This window comes from Poecilia reticulata, chromosome 14 (assembly GCF_904066995.2).
Source record: "Poecilia reticulata chromosome 14, P_reticulata-male-v2, whole genome shotgun sequence".
NCBI lineage: Eukaryota > Metazoa > Chordata > Actinopteri > Cyprinodontiformes > Poeciliidae > Poecilia > Poecilia reticulata.
The window spans coordinates 7426258-7450867 of record NC_088843.1 but is presented as its reverse complement, the minus strand read 5'-3'; the positions used below and the strand labels follow the sequence as shown (position 1 = coordinate 7450867).

The 24610-nt window shown below is 38.6% G+C and overlaps 1 protein-coding gene across 4 annotated transcripts in view; it reads right to left on the bottom strand.

Annotated features, from left to right (window-relative positions):
* Positions 1-24610, bottom strand: part of fat3b (FAT atypical cadherin 3b) — an 80684-nt gene that overhangs the window by 18373 nt on the left and 37701 nt on the right. For all 4 annotated transcript variants that reach the window (XM_008427214.3, XM_008427208.3, XM_008427210.3 and 1 more), the window contains 25 exons: positions 23626-23799; positions 22999-23529; positions 21317-21681; positions 20853-21006; positions 19154-19261; positions 18878-19061; positions 17858-18078; positions 15994-16446; positions 15590-15724; positions 15091-15484; positions 14487-14683; positions 12264-12417; positions 11924-12157; positions 10401-10579; positions 8879-9092; positions 8524-8738; positions 8304-8441; positions 7901-8044; positions 7531-7728; positions 6901-7178; positions 6236-6798; positions 3662-3793; positions 3368-3525; positions 2709-3243; positions 1937-2090 (listed from right to left, as the gene is read on the bottom strand). In XM_008427214.3, the coding sequence (XP_008425436.2) occupies positions 1937-2090; positions 2709-3243; positions 3368-3525; positions 3662-3793; positions 6236-6798; positions 6901-7178; positions 7531-7728; positions 7901-8044; positions 8304-8441; positions 8524-8738; positions 8879-9092; positions 10401-10579; positions 11924-12157; positions 12264-12417; positions 14487-14683; positions 15091-15484; positions 15590-15724; positions 15994-16446; positions 17858-18078; positions 18878-19061; positions 19154-19261; positions 20853-21006; positions 21317-21681; positions 22999-23529; positions 23626-23799 (6212 nt within the window). The remainder of the gene's footprint in view (positions 1-1936; positions 2091-2708; positions 3244-3367; positions 3526-3661; positions 3794-6235; positions 6799-6900; positions 7179-7530; positions 7729-7900; positions 8045-8303; positions 8442-8523; positions 8739-8878; positions 9093-10400; positions 10580-11923; positions 12158-12263; positions 12418-14486; positions 14684-15090; positions 15485-15589; positions 15725-15993; positions 16447-17857; positions 18079-18877; positions 19062-19153; positions 19262-20852; positions 21007-21316; positions 21682-22998; positions 23530-23625; positions 23800-24610) is intronic.

Sequence of the window (24610 nt, the reverse complement as noted above, 5' to 3'; positions counted from 1 at the left end):
CTTTTTGCTTTTCAATTATTTTTTTCCTTGATAGGATTTTTCAAAACGCTTTGCAAGAGTTTTTTTTTTCTCTGACAAAAAAAAAAAAAAAAAAAAAAAAAAAAGCATTTCAGAGGAAGCCTTATTGTGAAACTATCCAAAGTTTTTTTTCTAATGATAAAAGTGCAGGGAGTCATTAAATATATAAAGTTTTACTCCTCAGCGCTTAGATCTGCTGGTCAGTGAAATCCTCTCATAAATATTTTGAATAATGAATACTTCATGGCCTAATTAAAAACAGAAAAATTCAGACTGTCTGCCAGTTGAGTCATATATAAATATTTTTATTTTTACTGCATAACTTGGCTGTTTATGTGGAATGTACAAGTCTTGCTTTTAAATTTGTTGTGAATTAATTTCATTTATTTCAAAATAAGGTTTCTGTAGGAACAACAGCTGGACAGTCCGGCCCACTCAGCAGATACTCCATGTGGAAACACTACAGTTTAGATTGGCAGTCATCTAGTCTGTGCATTGTCAAAATTATACATTCGAACTGATTCAAATATCTAAATAATCCCTCACTAATATTTAGCCAGATATTCTTTACCGAGTTGCGGCTCAACCACACACTTTCTGTGGCCGTCAGGAAGCTTCTGGCATCATTGGAGCCACACATCTGGACACTCCTCATGACAGAATGGGTAGAGCGTCATGAAAAAGGCTTGTTTTCTGCCAGAGACCCACAGTTTGTGATCCACAGTTTTTCACCTTTTGGGACAAAGCTTGAGGTTAGCCTGCTTTATCTATTGCATGACATCTCCGTATGTGTTTGAAATCAATAACCTGAAGAAGTAAGCAATAGTGGCCATGTTTCAGCCATCTGAGCTGGTGACTTGGGTTGAAACTGAAGCACTCTGAAGTTATTCTCCTGCTTTGTTAGTCCATACAGTTTGTGCAATGATCCAAAACACATGTCAAAACTGGTTCGGGAAAAATAAAGTTCAATAATTTGTGCTTCTGGAATAAAATCCCACATCCTTAACTTAAACTCTGCTGAGGATTTGTTTACTATACAGAAAGCAGGAAACAAACCATTTTAAAAGGACTGTGGATATGAAGGCTGTAAAAAGTATTAGACCGATCTGTTTGATGTAAAAACCTAAAAGGAACACATATTCATGCAGAGGTTGAAACTGCGCATGCAATTTTTCTGGGGGGCATTTTCCTTTCTATGAATCTATGTGAACATGTCTGTTTGATTTAAAACCATACAATCAGACAATAGGAAATGCATAGAGATAACCTCTAGGGGAAATTTGCTAGGGGAAATTTATCCAAATATTACAGGGGATGATAATATTTGAGCATCCTTGCTTTAAGTTTGACCATATTCAAAATGCAGTTTTCAATTTCCATCAACGTTGTTTGCTGTGTGATTATTGCAACGTGGAAAATGAACATTTTAAATACATAAACTTCATTCCATCTTTATCAGAAGAGCTTCTCCGTCAAAGCAACCCAACTCTTCTTTTGATGAAAACTGCTCCCTAGTGGTGGCTCTGTTAAACAACCACGCAAACGCAGAGGTTATTTCAAAGACAATTACTGAGCAGTAATTAGGAAGGCAGCTACAGACTGATTACAGGCTTTTCAACCAAGAATTATCCCGAATTAAATTAGAACCACCAATTTGTCTCTCATAACAGCATGTACAACCACACTGTGGGTAGTAGGTGAATGTGTGTATGTTTCGGGGGGCGGGAGCGTAGCACATGACATTTTATGCTTGAAAGAGAGAGTAGCTGCTGATGTTTTATTGTGCTAAATCATCACTCTGAGTGTGTGTAAACAGTTTGTAAGTGGGGCACACTATTCATTAACACATCTTCTACAGTGTACTATTAAGTCCATTGTGTGGGTGCGTGTGTGTATTTAATGCTTTTTAAAATCTTACATAAGTCCCCTGAGTCCTCTCGGACAGCCACAGAGGAATGCATTGCCAACAGCTTTGCACTCTCCACCGTTCTGGCATGGGTTTGGCATGCAGGATGTTAGTTCAACTTCACAGCGCCCCCCAGTGAATCCACTGCTGCAACTGCACATGAAGCCTGGAGGGTAAAGATTAGATTTGTTTCTTTAATACCATATTTCAACAATCATGCTGACAAAGGAGATTCATACGAAATCATTTTATTAGAACAAAGATTTTGAAGCACAAGAGAGAACGATTTACTGTATGTATATGGTGCAAATAGATCATGTTATTTAGACTTAAATCTAAAATTATAATGATTATAACGTAAATGAATAAAAACAAATGTTTTTTCTATTAAACCATTAGTTTATTTAAACAAATTAAACTCATATTACAGAGATTCTTTAGACGCAAAGAGATATAAGGTTCTTTATTATCAACCTGCAATACTGCGACTATCCCCAAAGCCTGTGCAACTTTTTCTATTGCACTTCTTCGTATTAATATGCTTACATATATAAGACTCTGAAGACCCAGATTCAGTGATCCAGTCATGAACAGTTGTGAATGTTTAACCTATCACATCTAATTTTTGCATTTAAAAAATCCTTTTTTGGTCGTTTCATTTCCTGCCAAACATAGCAACAGCAAAATCAGATGCATCTCTAGTTGGTAACATGTAAATGTTCTTTTAGTAAAAATAATTCTAACAGTTTGAGTTTGAATTGTGGTCATCTGCATGCATACAGACCTCCAAATGGCAGGCTGCTGCAGATGGCTCCATTGAGGCATGGCTGGCTGATGCATGGATCTGGGTAAAGAACACAGCCCAGCTTGACCTCACTCAGCCCGGCTATCTCGGCGTAACGACTCCTCTTATTTTGGAGTGGCAGCTCGTTACCGTTCAGCATCAGTGACCCCAGGCAACCTTGGAAGCCATCCTGGGCTCTCGCCGGGCCCCTCACTGAACGCTCTCCAAAGTCTGGCCCTCCTCCCAGGCTTTCCTCAAGCCCAAAGATAGGTCTCTCACCTGGCCCGTTCAGCAGCCTCACTTGTGCCCCAAAGAAAAACAAGGAATCGGGAGCGAGTGGCCAGAGACGGACTGGGGCCCGTGCCGCTCTGCGACGTTCCACGTAGCTGTCGTCCAGTGAAAGAAGGGTGTAGTTTCTGGTCAGCTCTAAAGCAACTGAATGCCACAGACCATCATTTATTGGTCTGTCTGAGATGCCCATGACCCCAAGGGTGTTGTCGCAGTCCAACTGGAACCACAGTCGACCCCCTTCAATCTGGTAACAAAACGTTTCTGTTTTACAGTTTTCATGACAAAACAGTTTAATATGCAGAAATTGAGCAGAAAAGCATCCAGGGAAGTAGAAGAACTGCATAACTGCGGTCAGTTTTTACATTTACCTTTAGCATAGTGCAAGGGTTAACGCGAGTGAACATAATGACTCCTCTTGTTTGAAGCGTTCTGACCCTGAGGCCAAGTCTCATCTCTCCACTCTGGACCCTCTCTGTCACTCTGTACTTGATGTAGCTGTTTCCAGAAAAGCTCAGAGAGGTCTGACCTACTCAGTCATACCAGGAGGAGAAACAAGTTTCAATTACAGCTCAATAAACTGTTAAGCTTTCATACATCCTTTACAGTACAGTTGAGAAAAGCTGAACAAAGTGGCCCAGGAAGCGAAAATAATAAAATCATACCTGCACACTCATCCAATCGCTCAGGCTGACACTGGCAGACAGATGGTGCTGTTGGACCAGAAAGGACACACCGCATATCGTCTGGACAGGACTGACCTTCACAAAGTTCTACAGGGGTTGGGCACGTGCCTCCTGTTTGCGAAACGGGATGGACGCATAAATAACAGAACAGAGCACTGTTACACTCTCATTTTATCAACCACCCATGCAAGACAATAAATCCTTAGAATTTATAGTGATTAAAAAAACACTACCTTCAAGTGTGCAAAACAAATTCATGCCCTGAGTATTCCCTGACTCAGTAAAAACTAATACATTCAATATAATATAATAGAATAGAATAGAATAGAATAGAATAGAATAGAATAGAATAGAATAGAATAGAATAGAATAGAATAGGACTGATGTAAGTTTATAATACCAACTTGGGAAATGTATCTGTCGCAAAAGCAGAAAACAAACCAAACACACTATACAGTAAAATATATGTGACCACAAAAAAATAAAATGTGGAAAGTATTACACTCCCCAGTCAGTTTATTAAGTATGCCAGCTCGATTGCTTTTTAATGCAAATTGAGCCTCAGACTATTACATTACAGCAACTCATTGCATGAGGACATTTCGATGGGCTGAAGATAACTTGCTAGAGTTCAAACCGAGCATCAGAGTGGGGAAGAAAATAAATTTAAGTGAGTTTGAAAGTGAAATGTTTGTTTGCGCCTGTGGGATTGGCTTGAGTATTAGAGAAATTGCTGACCTAATAAGATTTTCACACACAACCATTCGTCACTTTTTCAGAAAATGGTCTGAAAACATAAAAAAAACAACAAAAAAAACTCTCCAGATAGCAGCACGCATGTGAAGGAAAAAGTATTGTTGGTGTTAGAAGTCAGAGAATTGCAGGTGGTTTCAGAGGATAGAAAGAAAAAAAGACACGCATGGACAAAATAGTTGATACCTATCTGTTAATTACTTAAAAGTCCACAATGGTTACTGCAATAACTATAACTATAAGTAATAATGAATAAAAAAAAATACTGAAAATGCATCAGTGAAAATCATACATTGCTTTTGAAATGTGGTTCAACATTACATTTTTTTTTTAACTAAACATGCCTGGAAAAAAATGATGGTCCTGCTAAAAAAATGAAAAATAATTTGACCACAGGTACATGTTGTCTATGATAGGTGTCTTCGAGTCTGTAATTAGTCAGTCTGCTTTTTTAAATGTTTAAAAATGATCACCGTTCTGTTTGGTGACATGTTGTGTACCACACTAAACATGCAACACAGGAAGCCAAGGAGAGAGTTGCCCAAAATTAAAACAGGACATTAAAAATAAAATTAGAGGGTTGGTTTGGTTAACTCCAAGCAGTGTGATGTCCCTGTGACTACAGCTGCAGATATTATTTGTAGGTTTAAGGTCTGTAGGACTGTAGCCAACTTCCTTGGCTGTGAACAGAGGAAGAAAATTAATGACAGATTGAAGGGAAGGATAAAATGAAAGAACAATCCCAGAACAACCTCTGAAGAAGGTTGTGCAAGGCACATCAAATCTATATTCTTACACACAAAAATGTTGCATATCAAGAAAATAAAACTGTCTGAAACATGGAGGAGGCTCAGTTATGTTCTGGGTCTGTTTCGTTGGTTTGTTTTTTTTTTAAAAGATTCTGTTGAACCACAATTTGGAAGCAATGTCTGAAGGTCACAATTTCCTGTACGCTTTTATGTATCGTTACTTTTGTCTGTAATAATACACCTGTGTGTATTATTACATAAAATTACTTTTTTTAATTTTTACAAATTGTTGAAGGGTACTAATGACTTTGTCTAAGTGTGCAGTGTAAGTAACCAAAAAAAAAAAGAGTATACAGAATATCATCTCTGAATGCACATTAAGTCAAACCTCAAAGCAGATGAGCTACTATAGCAAAAGACAGGAAAACATCAGTTAGCATTTCTGGCAGCTAACTACAGGAAACTTAGGCAACAATTCACACAGGTTCACCAAAACCAGACCATCACAGAGTGAGAGCCATTGGATCACTTAATACTGATGAAGGTTAATGTCATCCCGAGAAGATAGCCACAATATGGAGAAAACACGGTAGTGGAGATGTAATGATGTGGGATGTTTTTTTGTTTCTTGTTCTTGGCAAACTGTGAGTCATGTGACAAAGTTCATATTGCTTTTTTAATGTGGCAATGCATTTACTGTAATCCAATAAGCAGATCCATATAGAGCACCTTATGAATGTGGTGAAATGTAAAATTTGCATAGGGGATTTTTTTGGAGGTGACAAATCTACAGCAACAGCATTATGATATTACATTAATATGGACCAAAATCTCCAAAGAGTGTTTCAGGCAATTTTTTCATTTTATTCCATAAAGAATTAAGGCAATTTTAAAGGAAAATGGGAGTCCAACCTGGTACTTGGAAGGTGTCCCTAATAAAGTGGCCAGTCAGTGTACATTTGCATCATCACAAAAATACCTTAAGGAAGTTAAATTAGAAGTGTTGACCATTTGTAAGAATAACATTTTTGAAAAAAAGTGAAATGCTCACCTGAGCAAGTGCAGCTCTCTGTGCGTCCAAACCTGGGCAGCACCAAGGTGATCCTTTCTGTGTCGTAGGTAACAGGCAACCCCCCCTCCATCACCAGCGTGTTTTTACACTCCATGTCTCCACAATCCAGCTTCCCAGAACAGGTGCCGCTAATTAAAACAGCTCCAGCAAGGGCACCTCGCATCTCACCACGTGCTGCTGCTTCCTCCAGCTTTGCTGCCAACTCCAGCTGGGAGTAAAACCCCTCCATCCGTCCAGTGCCTAACGTCTCCGGTCTCTCCACTGCCAGAACCAAATCGATATTAGATGTCCCTGTAACTGGCTGCACACCAAGTATGTGAAGAGGATCCTGCTGCCCTGGTAACCATTTCCAGCCGGATATAGCTCGTAAAGTTACTTTAATCTGATTCAGGTACCGTCCAAGCAATTCCTCCCATGAGACGGAGCTGAAGCGCAAGGTCAGGGCGCTACGCAGCAAAACATCAGTCACCTGTTCAACCTGGACTGACACATCAGCTATGACAGCAAATCGTCCGTCACTGATTGTTGCGTTCATCTGGTATCTGAAAGAAGACAAGAACATGTAATGCATTTTCACTCAGGAAGTTTTTTCCGGAGCAAACTTTTGGCTGTATGAATTTTAAGTTTGTGTAATTTGCATGTACCTCCCAGGTTCCAAGCCTGGCAGAGCAACAACACTCCCATCTTGTCTGTTGATCTTAAACATGTTCTTTGGATGAGGCTTGTGGGTAAAAGACAGGACGTCATTGGGGTCACGGTCTGTGGCATAGATTCGGCCGATCGGACCACCCGGAAAAGTATCCGTTGACATGACGATGTAGATTTCCAGAGGGGAGACAATGGGCTTGTACTGACTGTTACCAATGACTCTCAGAAAAGCCCAGGAAGAAGAAGTAAGACTCGGTTTACCCGAGTCACTTGCCTATGGCATCAAAAGAGGACATTAGACGATGAATAAATTAACAAACTATACACAGACATGTATAGAAACTACTTAAGGTAGAACATTGTTAGGTTTCTAATGTTAGAGGTAGCTGGTAATGTTATCATATTAACCAGATTACCCACCGAAACCTGATTCAGTCTACAAATGAAATCACATATTTACATACAATGTATAAGAAGCATGCAAGCATTTAGTTTCAACCATTTCATTAACAGAACATTCTAAGATTACTTTTAAAGGGTTCTAAGTTATTCTGGGATATCCAGGTAATTTGCTTTCAAAAACCTCCACAAAACAGTGAGCGACAAACAGCACATCCAGCCATTACCTGAATTTCAAGTATGAATTCTCTGGGTGCTTCAGGACCGAACACACGGTTGGACTTTAGAGATCCAGTCTGGTCCAAACGGAAGAAACTACCTTCATTTCCTGCCACTATGCGAAACACAAAGGGGGCACCGTTTCTAGGGGAGTCTTTATCACTGACTGACAATGTTAGCAGGTTGGTGCCAGCAGCCTGGTTGAGCTGAAAGTACAGTGATGAGTTTGAATGTCAAAACATAAAAGACCTACACAGAGGACATACACACACACACACACACACACACACACACACACACGCACACGCATACACACGCACACACACACGCACACGCACACGCACACACACACACACACACACACACACGCAGGATTACCTGTATAATGGCTGTGGAGTTGGGAGGAGTAAATACCGGAGGGTTGTCGTTAACATCAGAGATATCGATATTAACGGCGACAGTGGAGGACATGGCAGGAGAGCCGCTATCAAATGCTTGTACAGATAAAGTGTACCTGGATACCTAGAGGATAAACATGAAGATAACAGACTTCACTAGATGAGTATTTTTGCAATCCCTTGCTTACTAATCTAAAAATTCTAATGGATTGCATACAAAATACAGTGAACTTTATATTCATTGACAACCATGAAAGGGATGTGTAAAAAGCCTTGAAGTAATTTAAAGTTTTACTCTCACTAAAAGCATCACAATAACCCAACCATTTAGTTTATTACAATTGTGACTAAGGATGTTGCTGCGTATTAAGAAAAACCCTTACTAGTTCTCTGTCAAGTCTCTTATTAACTTTAAGCAGCCCAGTCACAGGATCAATCCAGAAGTGATTGGTCCGATCACCTTTCAGAATTGAATAGGTGATTCGTCCATTCACTTGGCTGTCCAGATCTTCTGCCAACACCTTCACAACATGTTGGTAAAGATAGAGATTAGTAAAAAGGGAGACAAGTGAGTGCCAAAAACAAATGAGGACTAAGAATTACCCTTGTAACGGTCTGTCCTATAGATGCATCCTCACTGATCAGAACATTATAGATATCCTGATCGAACATTGGAGCATTGTCGTTGACATCCATGAGTTCGATGACAACCATCGTAGCAGTGCTAAGAGGAGGGTTCCCATTGTCCCAAGCCTCAACAGTGATGTAGTAGTCCTTGCATACCTCAAAGTCCAAGTCATCAGCCACTGTAATTGAGCCTAAAAATATGCAAATTGTTAATTAAACAAAAAACGTTAAAACAAGACTTTATGTAATCTAACAATGAAGTGTTTATTAAAATAGGATTCTACTCATTCAAATATTTTAACATATTGCACAACAAGCCACATCTGCTCACCCAGTTTTCCGTTTATGTTGAACTTTCCCAGCTCGTTGCCCGATCTGATGCTGTAGGTGATCTCCGCATTGGGTCCGATGTCGGCACTTGTCGCCAATATTCGCAGAACCTCGGTTCCCATGGCGACATCCTCAGGGACAGTAACGGCATAATCTCTCCTCTGGAAAACTGGAGCATTGTCATTCACATCCAAGACCAAGATAGTCAAATCAACCTGAGTGACAAAGAGAAAAATTGGGAAACTTAATATGCTCCAGTTAAAATCAAAACACCAGTTTGCTTTTTGTGCCAGGCTTCAATCTATTTGATCGTGTTTATTCAAGCCTTTTGTCTCATTGTGATTTTAGTGATATCACTTAAACCATTTTAATCATTAAACATTTGAAACATAAAAAAAAATACAAGTTGTGAGATCTCACAATAACATAGCTGTGACTTGCTGGGACACTGTTGATGTGTAAGTTATAATTTTAGTTTGTGTACCGGACCCATTATAGAAATCCAAGAGGACCTTAGAAAGACCAATCCACTTAGTGGAAGAGCAACTCTGTTCCAGTTTCCGCGCTTTCCCTCTGACATTGTTAACGTCACCTTCCCCATCTTTTCTGTCGCGCCACTGAAAACTGTAATGATATTTTATCTTAATTAAAATCTACCCTGTTATTAAACTAATCTCTCTAGTAAACAAAATGGCTTCACTCGCTGGCATATGCAAGCATTAATTTCTTCACGCATATGAACAGAGATACAGAATCACATCCCAACACAGTGCTGCTCACATTCTAACATCTCTGGCGCAACTAATCTATGCTGGAGACAGATATGGTGTTAATCATTCAGATAATTTTGATAAGATCGTACACTCAGACATGACAGCTACAAAATTATTAATTTATTAATTAAATAACATTATCTTTAATATATTTAATTAAAAATAATTAAATTAATTAAGCTTTTGAATGAATGTTTTTCCCTCACAACAACCATCTATTTATTAAAATAATTTATTACGTACATAATAAACTATTTTATAACAGAGTTATACCAAAATAAAATTATTTTATGTAACGGTACTTTGTTTAAGACCAGATGTCACCTATTTTGTGTCATATGTACCATTTGTAACTCTTGGGTTGGATTTACAGAATAAATTGTAAAGCGGAGACGGGTTATTTATTTACTACTATATGGTAATGAAGTAACGAGGAAGCCCAAAATCACTTACATGTTATTTGCTTTTAAAATTTAAATTGTTCCTATCACAAACTGATAATCAGCTGAACGGACATGCGGTACATTAAGCTTTTTTGATTGAAATAGCTGGTCTATCAGTTAGCTGTTTTTCCAAGCAGTTTGCTTTTTGTGCCAGACTTCAATCTATTTGATCGTGTTTATTCAAGCCTTTTGTCTCATTGTGATATTAGAAGAAAAGTGTATTTAAAAAAAAAAAAACAATAAACAATTGATTCATAATGTTACAACTTCATACTCTAATTTAACCACTAAGTAACTTGTTACTAACCTGTGAGGACAGCGCCCCCTGTTGCCCAACCCGATCGGTAGCCTGAACACGAATGCGATACGAGTCTCGGCTCTCTCTGTCCAGGAATTTCTCCAGGATCACTATTCCAGTAACCGGATCGATGGAAAATATCCCATCGAATGAATCCACCAGAGAATATACAACTGTACGGTTCAGACCTGGATGGTACAAACAGTCGGTTACAGCGCATTGCAAAAGTATTTATACACCATGAACAGATTTAGTCTTAGTATAACCACTGGATGGTCCAAAATCAGTTAGCGCATAATTGTGAAATGGAAGGATAATTATACGAATTATACTCGTACATGCTTTCAAAATTTTACAAATCAATAAAATGTAGGAACCATATAAAAATGTTGGCATTTTTGCCAACATTTTGAAGTAAGACATTTGCTGCAATAACTGCAGAATATCATTTTGCATTTCTTATTTTTTGCAAGGCTAGAGACTGAAATTGGTCCATCTACTTTGCAAAATAGTTCAATTTTAGTTTGAAATGACACATTCTCAGTTGAATCTTCATAGCACATTTCTGCCACGATCATTTTTATGAAGGGTTAGTGTTCCTCCCAGACACGGAATTTTGCATTTAGGCTAAAATTGAATGGTTGACCACAGGAGAATTCTGTCATGTATGTGGATCCCCAAATGACTCGGAGCAAACCAAGAATTATTACTTACAGGATTCTGTCAATAATAGTGCAGCTCTTGCAACTGTTTTGCTGCCACAGGCTATTTGTTGTCTTGTAACAGATCCTCCTCTTACTTGAGCTGTGGATTTCTGCAGCTCCTCCAGTGCTACCAAGATCTCTCTGCTTCATTAATGCTTCCCTTGCCCAGCCTGACAGTTTAGTTAAATCATATATATCCTGGTAGGTTTACAGTCGTGCAATATATTTTTTTTTTCCATTTTCAGATGATAAAACAAACAGGGATCTGTGAGATGTTTATGGGTCAGAATCAGGATATTGTTTTCTAACCCTGCTTTTAACTTCTGCTTGCCTTTACGCTGGACCTGGTTGATGTTTTTCTTGCCCTTACTGATTCAGTTTGTTCACTAGAATTTTCTTACATACCTCAGAGGCCTTGAAAAAACTGCTGTTTTTAGACTGAGGTTAAATAACACTTAGTTTAACCCTGTTTACTGATTTCTGAAAGAATTTACTTATGGTTATCAAAGTAAAGCTTTTCACATTTTAACTTGTGAGAATTCTTGCTTTAACTATATATTCTTCATACCATCTCAATAATGCATTACTTTGTGCCAGTCTATAACTTAACGTCCAACAAATACATTCAACTTTGAGGTTATAATGTGACGAAATGGATAAGTCTTTACGGCAGAGTACTGACAACCATTGTCAGTACTGTGCCATTGTCAGTCTCATCACTTCACGTTAGAAGTGATGAGACTTCTAACAAACAGTCTCATCACGAGCACTCTGTGGATTTATTCCGCATTTATTATATGACTGAAGCAAAACTTCTTGTTGGTTTACCTTCATCAGGGTCACTGGCTTGCAGGCGAGTAAGCAAAGCCTTGGGGGAGGCATTCTCATACACACTCGCCAGGTAATGAGTTGTCGAAAAAGAGGGAGCATTGTCATTCACGTCCAACACTTTTAGAGAAATGTCAGATCGGCAGAACAGCCCTCCCCCGTCAGTAGCCTGAGCAATGAGTTTGTAGGAGGGTGTTGTTTCTCTGTCTATTACGGTGGCGGTTCGCAATTCACCTTGAAACATGAAAGAAGAAATATGTCAGAGCTTTAGCTACTTAGCTTTGGGAGTATTTGTTGCTTTTGCCATGAAAATAGGAAATGATAAGAAAACAGAATGTACCAGTGTTGGCATCCATATAGAAATCTTCTACTCCAATGCCAAATAGTGAATACTGGATCTCAGCACTGGAACCTGAGTCAGCATCTGTTGCACCAACCGTCAGAATGCCCTTGTTAATTGGAATGTCCTCAGGAAAAGAGGCCCCGTACACCGCCTAGGACAGTATAAAAAAATAGATATGAGAACAGATGACATGTGACATGTGAAACAACATAGGTGTCTCTAATAATAATAAAAAATAAATAAAAAAAACATGTGACTGTTTCTGCTTTGTCTCCATTATCCCTGCTGTTAGATCAAGGTCAACACAGTTAAGCACCCTTCCCTGGCCCAGCATCCATTCCAGCCAATAATTGCCTCTGGAAAAGAACTAAGTGTCCTCATACACAGGCAAACATTTATGTACTGTATAGTGTGTAACACGTCTCCCTTTTTCTTTTCACTTAGCAATCCTTTGTGATATCTCAAAGTTGATTAGCTGATCATCTCATCAACAGATAATAGAACAGCCACTACCTTCAAAATTGATTAGGCGATAGTGTCATTCTCTCTAATGGGATTACAATATTGTCTGTCACATACGCTGCAGTAGAAATATTAACTAGTCGTCATGTATCACATATTAATTTAGGGTTTTTAATGATAGATTTGGTGTTTTTGTATGGTGGAGCAATTCTGCAACTGAAATGTTTCAAAACAAGAATCAAGTGTGACATCTAATGTTGTTGTCTTTCATGAGACAGCAACATTGGTTTGAGGTAAAGTTCTTCACCTTTACCCCAAGCTAAAAGTATATTACAGCTGATTTTAATAAGAATAAACCAGGATAATATTATTTTATGGAAGGTTGACTTCAGCTGTATTAGAAGATTGTTAACCTCAGACCACAGCTGCATAACTCTTCAAACAGGCGCTCTGAAATAAAACTTACATTAACCAAGTAAAAAATAATAAATAATGCATGGTAAAAGTTTTGGCAACCAAATAGACATAAATGCAGTCATGGATGATGCCATGAATGATATTCTCCTTCTAATAAAATGACTATATTTGCAAGAAAAAAAAAAGCACATAAATTTGATTAATATGTATAAACAGCACGCTCGTAAGACAAAATCTGACCTTAAATTTTTCCATGTTTTTAATTTTTAATGACAGACTAAATGCTTTGTATGCACATACACTTGCCTAACAAGAGTACAGAAGGACTACCAGAAGAGAAGAGGGCGATCGGGAGGAATTCAAAGGAAATTCTTAATGATTTTTAATAATTCTTCTACTAATTTTGTCAAACTGAAGTACTGCTGAATATTAATAAACGGAATAAAATACTCCCAAAACATTCTCAGCCCATTTATCATTATACTTTGTGATGCTTTGTCTCACAAAGTTCAGCCCAGTCACAGTGTCAGATTAGTTGCTGTTATACAGTTCAAACTGTATAACAGCATGTTGTGAGATTTAGGGTCGTCAAGTTAGTACAAAAAGTTTAAATGAGATGACTATTATTTATGTGATTTAATGTCTTGCGTTTATCATTCACTTTCATTTATTATTCATGTTTTATTCATACATTTTTATGCTGAAATACTATAAAAGTACAAGATGAAGATCAGGTTAAAAGTTTGCTGAAAACAATCCAAACATTCTTTTTTGCGCAACCAGAAGCTACTTTAATGCACCGCTGAACAAAACACACGTTTTAACAAACACATTTTGTTTAACTATCATTCCAAGTTAGGAATATACTAATCCTAACATAACTTAACACTATGATTTACTCAGCCAAAAGAGGATTCATTGGTAATGACTCTGCAACTTCAAACTAGTTTAGAGCTATACAGTAGAAGATTGTTTTACATGTCATTTGGATTATTTATTATTTGATGATTAATGCATTACTATCAAGGTTCTCCATGCCCAAACCCCAATTCTCAATCTTTTGTTGCCAAGTGTTTCCTGATTAGATTTAATCTAAATGTAAAATTGTCAAAAAAAAGCAATGATTACAAGGATGGACAGATGGATAACAGACTTTAGACACTGTGTTAAGAATCATTCAACCAAATTTAGCTGTATTATGTAGCAACAGTCAAACAGACAGTATCAAAATCCTTTACAGATAAGAAAATGTAACATATCTGAACCAGTGTTGGTCACAGGTACATTTACTTGCTTTTCACATTAATATGTTGCACACCTACATATCTGCCCATCTCTAACCTGGTTGCAGATGGGACTGTTGTCATTGGCATCCATTACCGTAACCTCCACTGCAGTATGAGCGACATAGAGGCCATCACTGGCTGTGATATTGAGCAAGTACCAGTCCTGTTGCTCACGATCCAGCAGCCCACTGACATAAACCTTCCACTCCCCTTGCACAAGAGTAAGGCCAAACACTCCTCTCTGATTTCCCCCTGGAAACACACATACGATTTGAAACCCACTGAAAAGCAAAGACAGACGTGATAGTGAACTGACATTTTTAAAAATCATGACCAACTGATTAAAGCCATTCACACAAATTATAGGGATTCCTTTTTAGTGCAACATCAACCACAATATCAAAGTGGAATTGTAGCTATGGATTATGGAAATTTGATATTCAATGGTATTGTATGGCCAAATTAGCTTAATTACGATATAATCGAACATAACTTAATCTGATCACATACAAATTATTTACTCCAGAATTTACATTTTTTTCATTGAATATTTTTTAATTAAATACAAGAACAAGCAATGTGAAACAAACATTATTTCAGTGAATGAGGAAGAAAATGAAGTTAAGCTGCACAAACATTTATGACTTCATTTTTATCACCTGTGATGTAAAAGCTGACGAGGCGGTTTTGGTCAGTACCATCTCGGTCTTTGGTTTTCAGGACAGCCACAACTTCACCGAGTGGATCACTCTCCTTCACGGCGCCTCTGTAGAACTCCCTCTCGAACCTCGGTGGGTTGTCGTTGACGTCCGACACGGTGATGGTCACCACTGTGGTGGAGGAGAGAGGCTGTGACTCGGCCAGATCAGAGGCCACTACTTCGAAGCTGTAACTCGAGCAGGCCTCGTGGTCCATTTGAGTCACTGTGGTGATCCAGCCTGTTTTGCTATCAATGGCAAAAACAGAACCGGTGGTGATTGGGCCGGTGAGGGACAAAGTGTCCTTCGTTAGGTCCGGGTTGTAGGTGAGCAGTAGCCCAAGGCTGTATGTCACCTGCAGTTTAAAGAAGATACACACACTACTATGTGCAAGTAAGTGCAACTTTTCTTTTAAATGATACAGATGTCTTCAATAAAGTTGAATTTGTTTTTCACATACCTGTCCATTAGAGCCCCAGTCCGGATCAAGAGCACGGACTTGAATTACTCTCGTCCCTGAAGGCATACCTTCCATCACTGTGGCTACGTACGTACTGGTTTCAAACTCTGGCTTGTTGTCATTTACATCTAGAATCTGTAGAGTGATAAAATGTCTGTAATTAATCCATGAATAATGTCATTTATTCACAAAAATATAATACCACAAAGAGAAAAACATTGTCTGCAGTTTAATTCCTTGTAACTGCTTCATATTAATAGAATTGCTCAGGCTTTTCAAGAAAATGTGACAGTGACAGAGCTAATAAATAAAAATTACAGACAGATAGTTTGATTTTTTTCTCCCCCTTAGACTGCAAAAAGTAAACAAAACCTAAAGGCTCCTTTCTGGGTGTTATCACAGACCTTCACTTCCAAGTCCACGGTTGACATGGTCTCGATCAAGTCTTTTCTTGCAGTTGCTGCAACCTTAAACCTGAAGCTGCTGACTTCCTCATAGTCCAATGGCTTCAGCAGCTTGATGAGACCCGTCTCTTTCTCCACTAGGAAGGTTGCCCCCTGGTTGCTGTCGATTGTCTCCCCAGGGACAGCAGTGAAGAACCCCGTCTGGCCAGAGCCTGTGTAAACAGAGCCCAGCACTGTCCCTACTGCAGTATCCTCAGGGATGGTAAAGGAATACTGAGGCTGGCTGAATGAGGGGATGAATGAATCCGGCGGGACGACTTGAATAAAGGCTGACACCAGGGAGTGTTTGGGAGCAGCGCCGCAGTCTGTGGCTTTGACGAAGAAGGACAGGACAGTTCCTTGAAGGTGGTCAACAGCACTTTTAGTCATCATCCAACCACTGTCTGGCTCCACCTGTGCAACCACAAGACCCACTTTAAAACTTTAAAGGCAATAGAATTTTTTTTTATACAATATACAATCGAGGGAATATGTCCACTACTACATTGTAATTTTTGTTCAGAGCTCTGGATGTTTTTAACAAACTGCCATGCTGCAACCTCAAAGAATTGAATGAGATTTTACATAACAGGCCAGTTGTGAAGCATATCCACCTTTTACTGGAATTATAGCTGCAACTTTTCTAGTGTGTGCCTTCACCAGCTTACAGAATAATTATGTTGCTCCTTCTATTTCCCAAAATTACTCAAGCTTAGCTGGACTGGATGAGTAGCATCTGGGAACAGTAACATGGTAAATGGCTTGCACTTATGCAGCGCTTTATCAAGTCCAGGGGACCCCAAAGCGCTTCACACTACATTCAGTCATTCACGCACTGTTGGTGGAAAGCTACTGGAGTGTAGCCACAGCTGCTCCGGGGCACACTGACATGCACCGGCGCCACCTGACCACCACCAGCAGGCAAAGTGGATGCAGTGTCTTGCCCAAGGACACAACAACCTAAGTGAGCAGAATGGGAATTGACCTGACAACCCACAGATTTTGGGATGAACATCTACCACGGCTTTTATATAGGATTCAGGCGTAGAGTTTGGGTGCTCCATTCTAATACATTAAAATCTATGGACCTACACAAATGTTGTTCTGACATTCATATACCACGTGTCAGCATGTTGTGACGATGTTCTGACACAGTGTCAGAACAACATGCTGTCATATTAGAGCCTATGTCTCCAATATGTTTTTGTCCAGTTTTGCCATGTATTTAGCTCCATTCATCTTAAAGCCAATTTCTAATCAAATTCCCTCTCCGAATGTAGAAGGGTGTGTTAAATTCCACTGTATACCATGCTTTTCAGATTTCATTTGTTAAAAATTTGAAAACTATATCTTGTTTTCCTTCTTCACGATTGTCCACTACATTTGTTGATCTAAACACATAAAAATCCTAATAAAATACAAATGTTTGTGCTTGAAACAGTTCAAGCGGTATGACACTTGTGCATTGCACTGTGCATCCCAATTTTTTTTTATTTTTTTCAAAGAATTCCAGTAAATTAATTCATGATTAACATTACATCTGTCTTCAGAGCAGATGTTCGCTTTATAAATTTTACATAATTGTGTTTCACCAACTACCCGGAAAATCAACCCCAGCGCAACATTATCTTGATTTAATGGAAAAAATATGTAGTCTACATCAAACAGATGGAGCTTAATCCTATAAAATAAGTAGGGGGGGTATCATCTGACAATATCCCATCACTAAAAATCAGGTTACGCTTTTCCACATGTCGTGCAATTATGAGGTTTGCGTCTTTCTCATGAAGGACAGTAGTCTATACTATGACCAAAATGAACTGACCTCTAGCACATCAACCAGTGACAGACGAGCCTCACTGTAAAGGGAGTAAGTTATCCTCCCATTAGAGCCAGCATCAGGGTCAGTGGCCTGAATCTGTGTGACAAGAGAACCTTTAGCAACATTAGCTTTAATGCTCATGCGGTACTCCGTGGCTCTGAACTGTGGAGCGTTGTCATTTTCATCTGCCAGGACCACTCGCACGGTGCAAAATGATGCGCGACCTGTTAAAGAGAAAACACATAAATGTCACATTCCCAGTCCATGAAGCATAAGAGTTTTATTTGTTTGTTTGTTTTATCACTTAGAGATTTGACTCAGGGTCACATTAGTCCTCAGCAAATTTGTAAAGCTCTTTTGTACCCACACACTAACATTTTATTATTTTATACTTTCATTTTAAAAGTAGAAATTTTGTGGGTAGCACTTTATTTGAAGGGGTGTGCATACGACTGACATAACACTGTCATAAACATGACATAACATATGTCATGAACATGAACAAGTCCTTATGAATGTCAATGACTGTTGTCATGAAGTGTCATTCGGTAAATAATGAGACTTTTAATGCAAAGTTGCATTAAAAGTCCATTAAAAGTGCCAACTTTGCATGGTTTTGTAAATAATGACAATTTAATGCAACGTTGGCATTTTTAATAGGACTTGTTCATGTTCATGACAGGTGTTATGTCATGTTTATGACAGTGTTATGTCAGTCTTATGCACACCCCTTCAAATAAAGTGTTACCATTTTGCGTAGGAGTATATTTCTGTATTACAGTACTTTCAATTAATTATGGAGCTGAATAATCCTAAAAATGTTCCAGTCATACATAGATTCAATTGGATGCATGCATTTTCTGGAACTTTGAAATGATTGCATTTCCATTGAACATAAGTCTGATCAGTTTGCATATGAAAGAACCTAAACTGCAAAAATACAAGAATAGAGAATTGTGAACTGTATAGCATTTGAGCAACTCCTGATAAAAAAAAACATATAAAAGGTACAAACGTGAATACCTCCTCCATCCAAGGCCATTACTGTCAGCACCATGTCTTTGTTCACAGGATTTTCTCTGTCTAATCTCTGAAGAGTGGATATGACCCCGTCTGCATCAATGCCGAACTTGATTTTCCCCAGGTCATTGATGAACGAGTAGGTTATCTGACCATTCAGCCCAGAGTCCTCATCCATTGCTGAAACCTGGAGTCCATTTGCACATTCAGTCAAAATGTGCTCCCTTTAAATATTGCAATTAATTACAAGTCAGACAGATTGAAAAAAATCTTAATTACTTGGATGACTTTGGTTCCCGGAGGCGAATTTTCAAGAACCTCAGCCAGGTAAAACCTTTGACTGAATACTGGGCTGTACAGATTGGCTCCCAGGACACGTACAATTACCTGCAAATCACAACTGCAGTCACCCAGTCATCCTCTCGATCATTGTCTACTGACATGTTGTGGATGTCTTCACAATAAGGACAACTGGGTGGTTTGTCAAACATTATCAGATAAACGTATAAACGAGCAAATCACCAATTCAGACTCCTGACATACTTTTCATGTAAAATTCCATACTTTTCCATACTCGGCATTCCAGAGTTCTTAGTCCTTTATGTTTACTTTAAAATATGAAATACAAAAGTTTACTATGAATTTCTGGTAAAAAGTGAAGGAAAGGCAAACAAGAGTGAGGTAGAACAAAAGAGAATGAAGAAAAATAAGTTGGGAAAGAAAGAAACCAATCAGGAAAGAAGAAAAGACACATAGGAGGGGAGTAGAGGAAAGAAACGAGTAAAAACACAAGGAAGGAAGAGAAGGATGAAACAAGGATAGCAGGAAGAAAAAAACACAAGGATGAGATGAAGACGCAAGAAAAAGGAAAAACATGAGGGAGGAGATGGGATGCAAGAAAAGAATTAGGGCAGCAAAATATAAAAGGTAGGATACCAGGATGGAAGAACAGATGAAAGGAGGGAAAGAGACAATGAAGAAGAACAAACAGTAGAAAGAGAAGGGGGTCATGAATATTGAAGTTAAGGAGGAATACAAAGGATGAAAAAATGAACAATAGAATGTAGACAACAAAAACCAAAAAGTAATGCAATAAATTGTCAACATTCCCAGAATATATGATTTCAAATGTCAATGTAAATACACCACTGCACCAAAAAATGAGCTTGTGACCAGAGGTGTTAGATTTTCCTGCTTGATCTTGAAATTGTTTGAAATCATCATTGGTGATCCATGAATGCATCAAAAGTGACAACAGGTCTGTGTTTTTTTGTTTGTTGCCATGAGGCAACAAACAAAAAAAACACAGTTTTAGCATATGTTATAAAAAAAATTGTCTTGAAATTATCTACAATGATTAATTGTAGATAATCAAGACTCACAGATATGGAAATATTTGTAGTTAGAGTGACCCAAATTTAAACATGAAGAACCTCTGCTTCATAAAAAGGACTGCTCCTCTTCCAAGTAAAAGGTCACATGAACCTCAATACCTCTTTTATTTTGACAAAAATATGTCTGTAGGTATTTTAAATCATCAACCCCCAAAAATAAAATAAAGGAGCAACGTGAGGCACAGATATATGGTTTGTTGCCTGAGGGCAACGCCATGCCATATTTTTTCCTGTATCTGGCTTAAATGTCATGAGACAAATAGGATGAGAAGTTACTGTTAAACATATCTAAAATGTTAGCGTTAAAATAAATCCCATTTGTAATTGCCACAAAGTGACAAATGCGTGGATGTTTTCCAGTTAGCCACTCAACGTCACAGTAAATTTGATGTGACACAGCATTAACCTCCTGCAGCAACCCCACACTCATCCCAGTTAGTTGTGGCAGATGTTTGCCATAATTTCCGACTGAGACATCGCTAACAAAGGTCACTCGCCTCGCGCTATCATCGCTTGGAGAGGTTTTGAAAGAGGGCAAATAAACTGACAGGACCAGACTGTAAGGTGCTGAGAAGCGGGTTCACCTGAGCAGTGTTGGTGAAGACTCCATCTGACACAGACACATTGAGTTGATAGAAGAGTTTCATGCCTTGTCTCCTCTTGTTAGACAGACGAAGCACCCCTGTATCTGGCTCCATCATGAAAGTCATTTTCTCATTCCCTGAGAGAATACTATACCTACGGAAAAAAATTGATTATAAGAGTATAATCTTGTATTCGGACTCTGACGTCATTATGGGTTATGGTCGCAGAAAGCTGAAACCGGAAACCGGAAATACTGCTGCTTCAATAAAATGCTTAAAAACGATGAATAATGTTCATTTAACTTTAAAACAATAATGTTGCTGAATGGTTTGATTGCACATTGAGAAAAAAAGAATTCAAGTGTATTTATATTTTACATATTGATCACTAGTACATTCAAATATTAGAATTCTACAATAAAAAAAAAAAAAAACTATAGCTATCTAAAAACATTAGCTCTCACCTCAGCCTCTGAGCATCACAGATGTCAGCATCTGACGCTTGAAGGCAAGTCACAAAGTGCCCTCTGGGAGCCAGGTCACTGACAAAAGCCTCGTACACCGCTTGGCTGAAATTAGGGGGGTTGTCGTTTGTGTCAGTTACAACCACAGTGACACTAACATCAGTGCTCAGGGCAGGATCTCCACTGTCTGTCGCCCTGACAATGAAGTTGTGGCGCTGCATGAGCTCATAGTCAAGCATGCGTGACGTGAATATCAATCCCCTGCTGCTGTCAATTTGGAAGTAGTCGGTGCTGTTGTAGATGTCAGACAGGATCTGGTAAGCCACTACGGCGTTCTTCTCTGAGTCCTGGTCTGGTGCAAAGACCTGAAGGGAAAGGAACAGAACAGTTTGGAATGCCATATGCATTATTCACGACCGAGAGTGTAAAAAAAATGCCAGACAGAAGTATGAAAAGTAGATAGTAATAGTGAAAGTTTAAGACAGAGCCTGGCAGCACAAATCACAGCTATACCTGCATACATACCTTTTGGCTATCTATATTGGTTTTATGCGAGTTGCTTCCCAGAATAAGAAATATGAACGTCAATGTCTCTCTGCTTTCAAATGAAAACTATATAAAAATGTAACCATTGAAATAAAATTTGAAAAGGGCAGTAGGAGAATAAGTGAGAAATGAAGCAACAGTGTCATTTTCTGAACCAGAATAACCAGCAATTTTCATAATATTTGTTCAAGGCTGTCAACTAAACAAATATGAAAGAGCCACATTCATAATGTGAATGATGAAATGACTCGAGCTTGTAATAATAATGTGGCTTAATTGCCACAAAGATGTTCAATTACTCATTTTCAAATGTCAATGTAAATACACCACTGACTGCACCAAGAAATAAGCTTGTGACCAGAGTTGTTAGATTATCCTGCTTGATCTTGAAATCGTTTGAAATCATCGTTGGTGATCCATGAATGCATCAAAAGTGACAACAGGTCTTGCTCACAGCAACACTTATCCGTGTGGGAGAGTTAAAGGAATGTTTTTTTTCAGTAGGTAGTAGGGAGGGTAAGGTTCTCTAAAGAATTCACCAAGACACTGAAGATTACTGCTGTTTGAAGATTACTGTGTTAGACACTAAAACTGAACTCTGTCATTATTTTGTTTTAGTTTTAAAATGGTAAAATCTTGTTTTATAGTTGCAGCACATAAATAATATGGTGTCACTTCTGGTCTTCTTCTTAACACAACCTTCCTTACATGCACTTTTGTTTTTATCATCGCAAACAAAGTGCTAACAGGGAGGAGAGGGGTTGTGGGGGGCTTACTCCAAGACATGCGTTCCTGAAGAATCGAATCACCAGGTTGACGTAATAATGCTTCAACATGATCCACATACAGTACTCAAACAGTCCAATCTCTGAGTTTAATTAGTCATTTTAGTCTAAGAACAAACAAAGAAACAACAAAAGTCCGGCAGAGATGGAGGCAACTTTGCCTGCAGGCAGCAATAAGAATAAGAATACATGTTACTTTTTACGTGAATTAATGATTACGGCGTCAGTTGAACTCGTCCACAAAAATGTTTAAATTGATATATAAGACAATGTTGATACTTTTGCTCCACATCATCGATCCATTTGCTATACTTGTAAGTATAACAAATACTTACAAGTATAGCCACCCACCTGTAGAACAGATGTTCCAATCATGGAGTTCTCAGATAGCATAGCAGAGTAGGACGTGTTCTGAAAAAGTGGGGGGTTGTCGTTCACATCTAGTACAACAATGTCTACATCCACCTCAGACTTTGCCCCTGTCAAGGTATCGGTAGCTTTCACTGTTAGGCGGTAGTACTGCATGGTCTCGTAGTCTAATGGATATCTCACACTGATGATTCCTGTATCAAAGCCTATGTCAAACTGAAAGGAAGGGTCTCCGTCTGAGATGGTGAAGATGATGTCCTGGCCCTCTGGGCTGCTTGCATTGATGCCCAGAACAGAGGTGGAAACTTCTACATCTTCTCTGACTGTTACACCATAGAACGGCTTGTCAAACACTGGCATGGCTTTGTTTACGACTGTAACAGGCAGCTCCACTTCGCTGGACAGTCGAGGGAATCCACCGTCAGTCGCAATGATAATCAATCTGTACTCAGCATTTGATAGGTCAGCTTCAAACGCTTGCTTTAAGACCAGCTCTCCGGTCACCGGATTCATCTGGATAAAGTAAAAATATAACCATGTTAATTTTCAAGATCTTGTCATGAAAATTGCACCAAATTTAAAACTGAAGCCACTGTAATTTTCAGCAACCTCAAAGTCCCTGTGCTGCGTCTTCAGGCTGTAAGTCACTTCTCCGTTCAGATCAAAGTCTCGATCAACAGCAGAGACCATGAAGATGGCTGATCCTGGCTCTGCTTCCACCTGCACTGCAGCATAGTAAGGGAGGTTCACAAACTCTGGAGCGTTGTCATTTAGATCTTCCACCTATATCAAAAACAAATGAAATCATAAAGAGACATGTACTTTCATGGAACATAATAGTCTTAAGAAATAAGGGTATCCTCTTACCCTTATATTTTATCCTAGTTTACCCTTATTTCCTGAGATTTAAATAGGATATTTCCTACCTAAATCTTACCATCGGATTTAGGTATTACAGAAGTGATGATTTTATCTTAAACCAATGCAGTTCACTACCTGATAATTGCAACGTGTTTAAACCTCCACATAGGGAATAGTTATTGTTTGGATGCCAAAAAAGAAAGATGGTAGCAAAGTGCTTTAGGAAACAACTGTTGGCGCCAAACAATCTGGGAAGGGTTGCAATGTGCTTAGTAATTTGCAAACAAACAACAACAAGTCTATTCCATAGTGAGAAATATTATTCAAAAATGAAATACACAAAAGACAGAAGAGAACATTTATGCAAATTTATCTCAAGGATTAACTGTGCAAAGCAAAAAATTAAAAAGAAAAATCCCCCCAAAAAGACATTTCATACTAAGCAAAACTCAAGATGTCAGAAAGTGTTCATGACAGCACAATTAAAAAAAAAGACACGCATGACTTGTTTAAAAAGGACTGTCAGGAGAAAACCTATTCTCTGTGAAAATAAATAGTGTAAGACCTAAATTCATCCACAGAGGGACCGTTATAGATATTTACATTTTATTCTGTAACTTTGATTTGGAAGTTAACTCACTAAACTACAACTTCTAGCAAACTATACTGGCATCAAATGAGACAAAATTATGCTTGTCAATAACCCAAGTCAACGTGTCAGCTCATAACCATG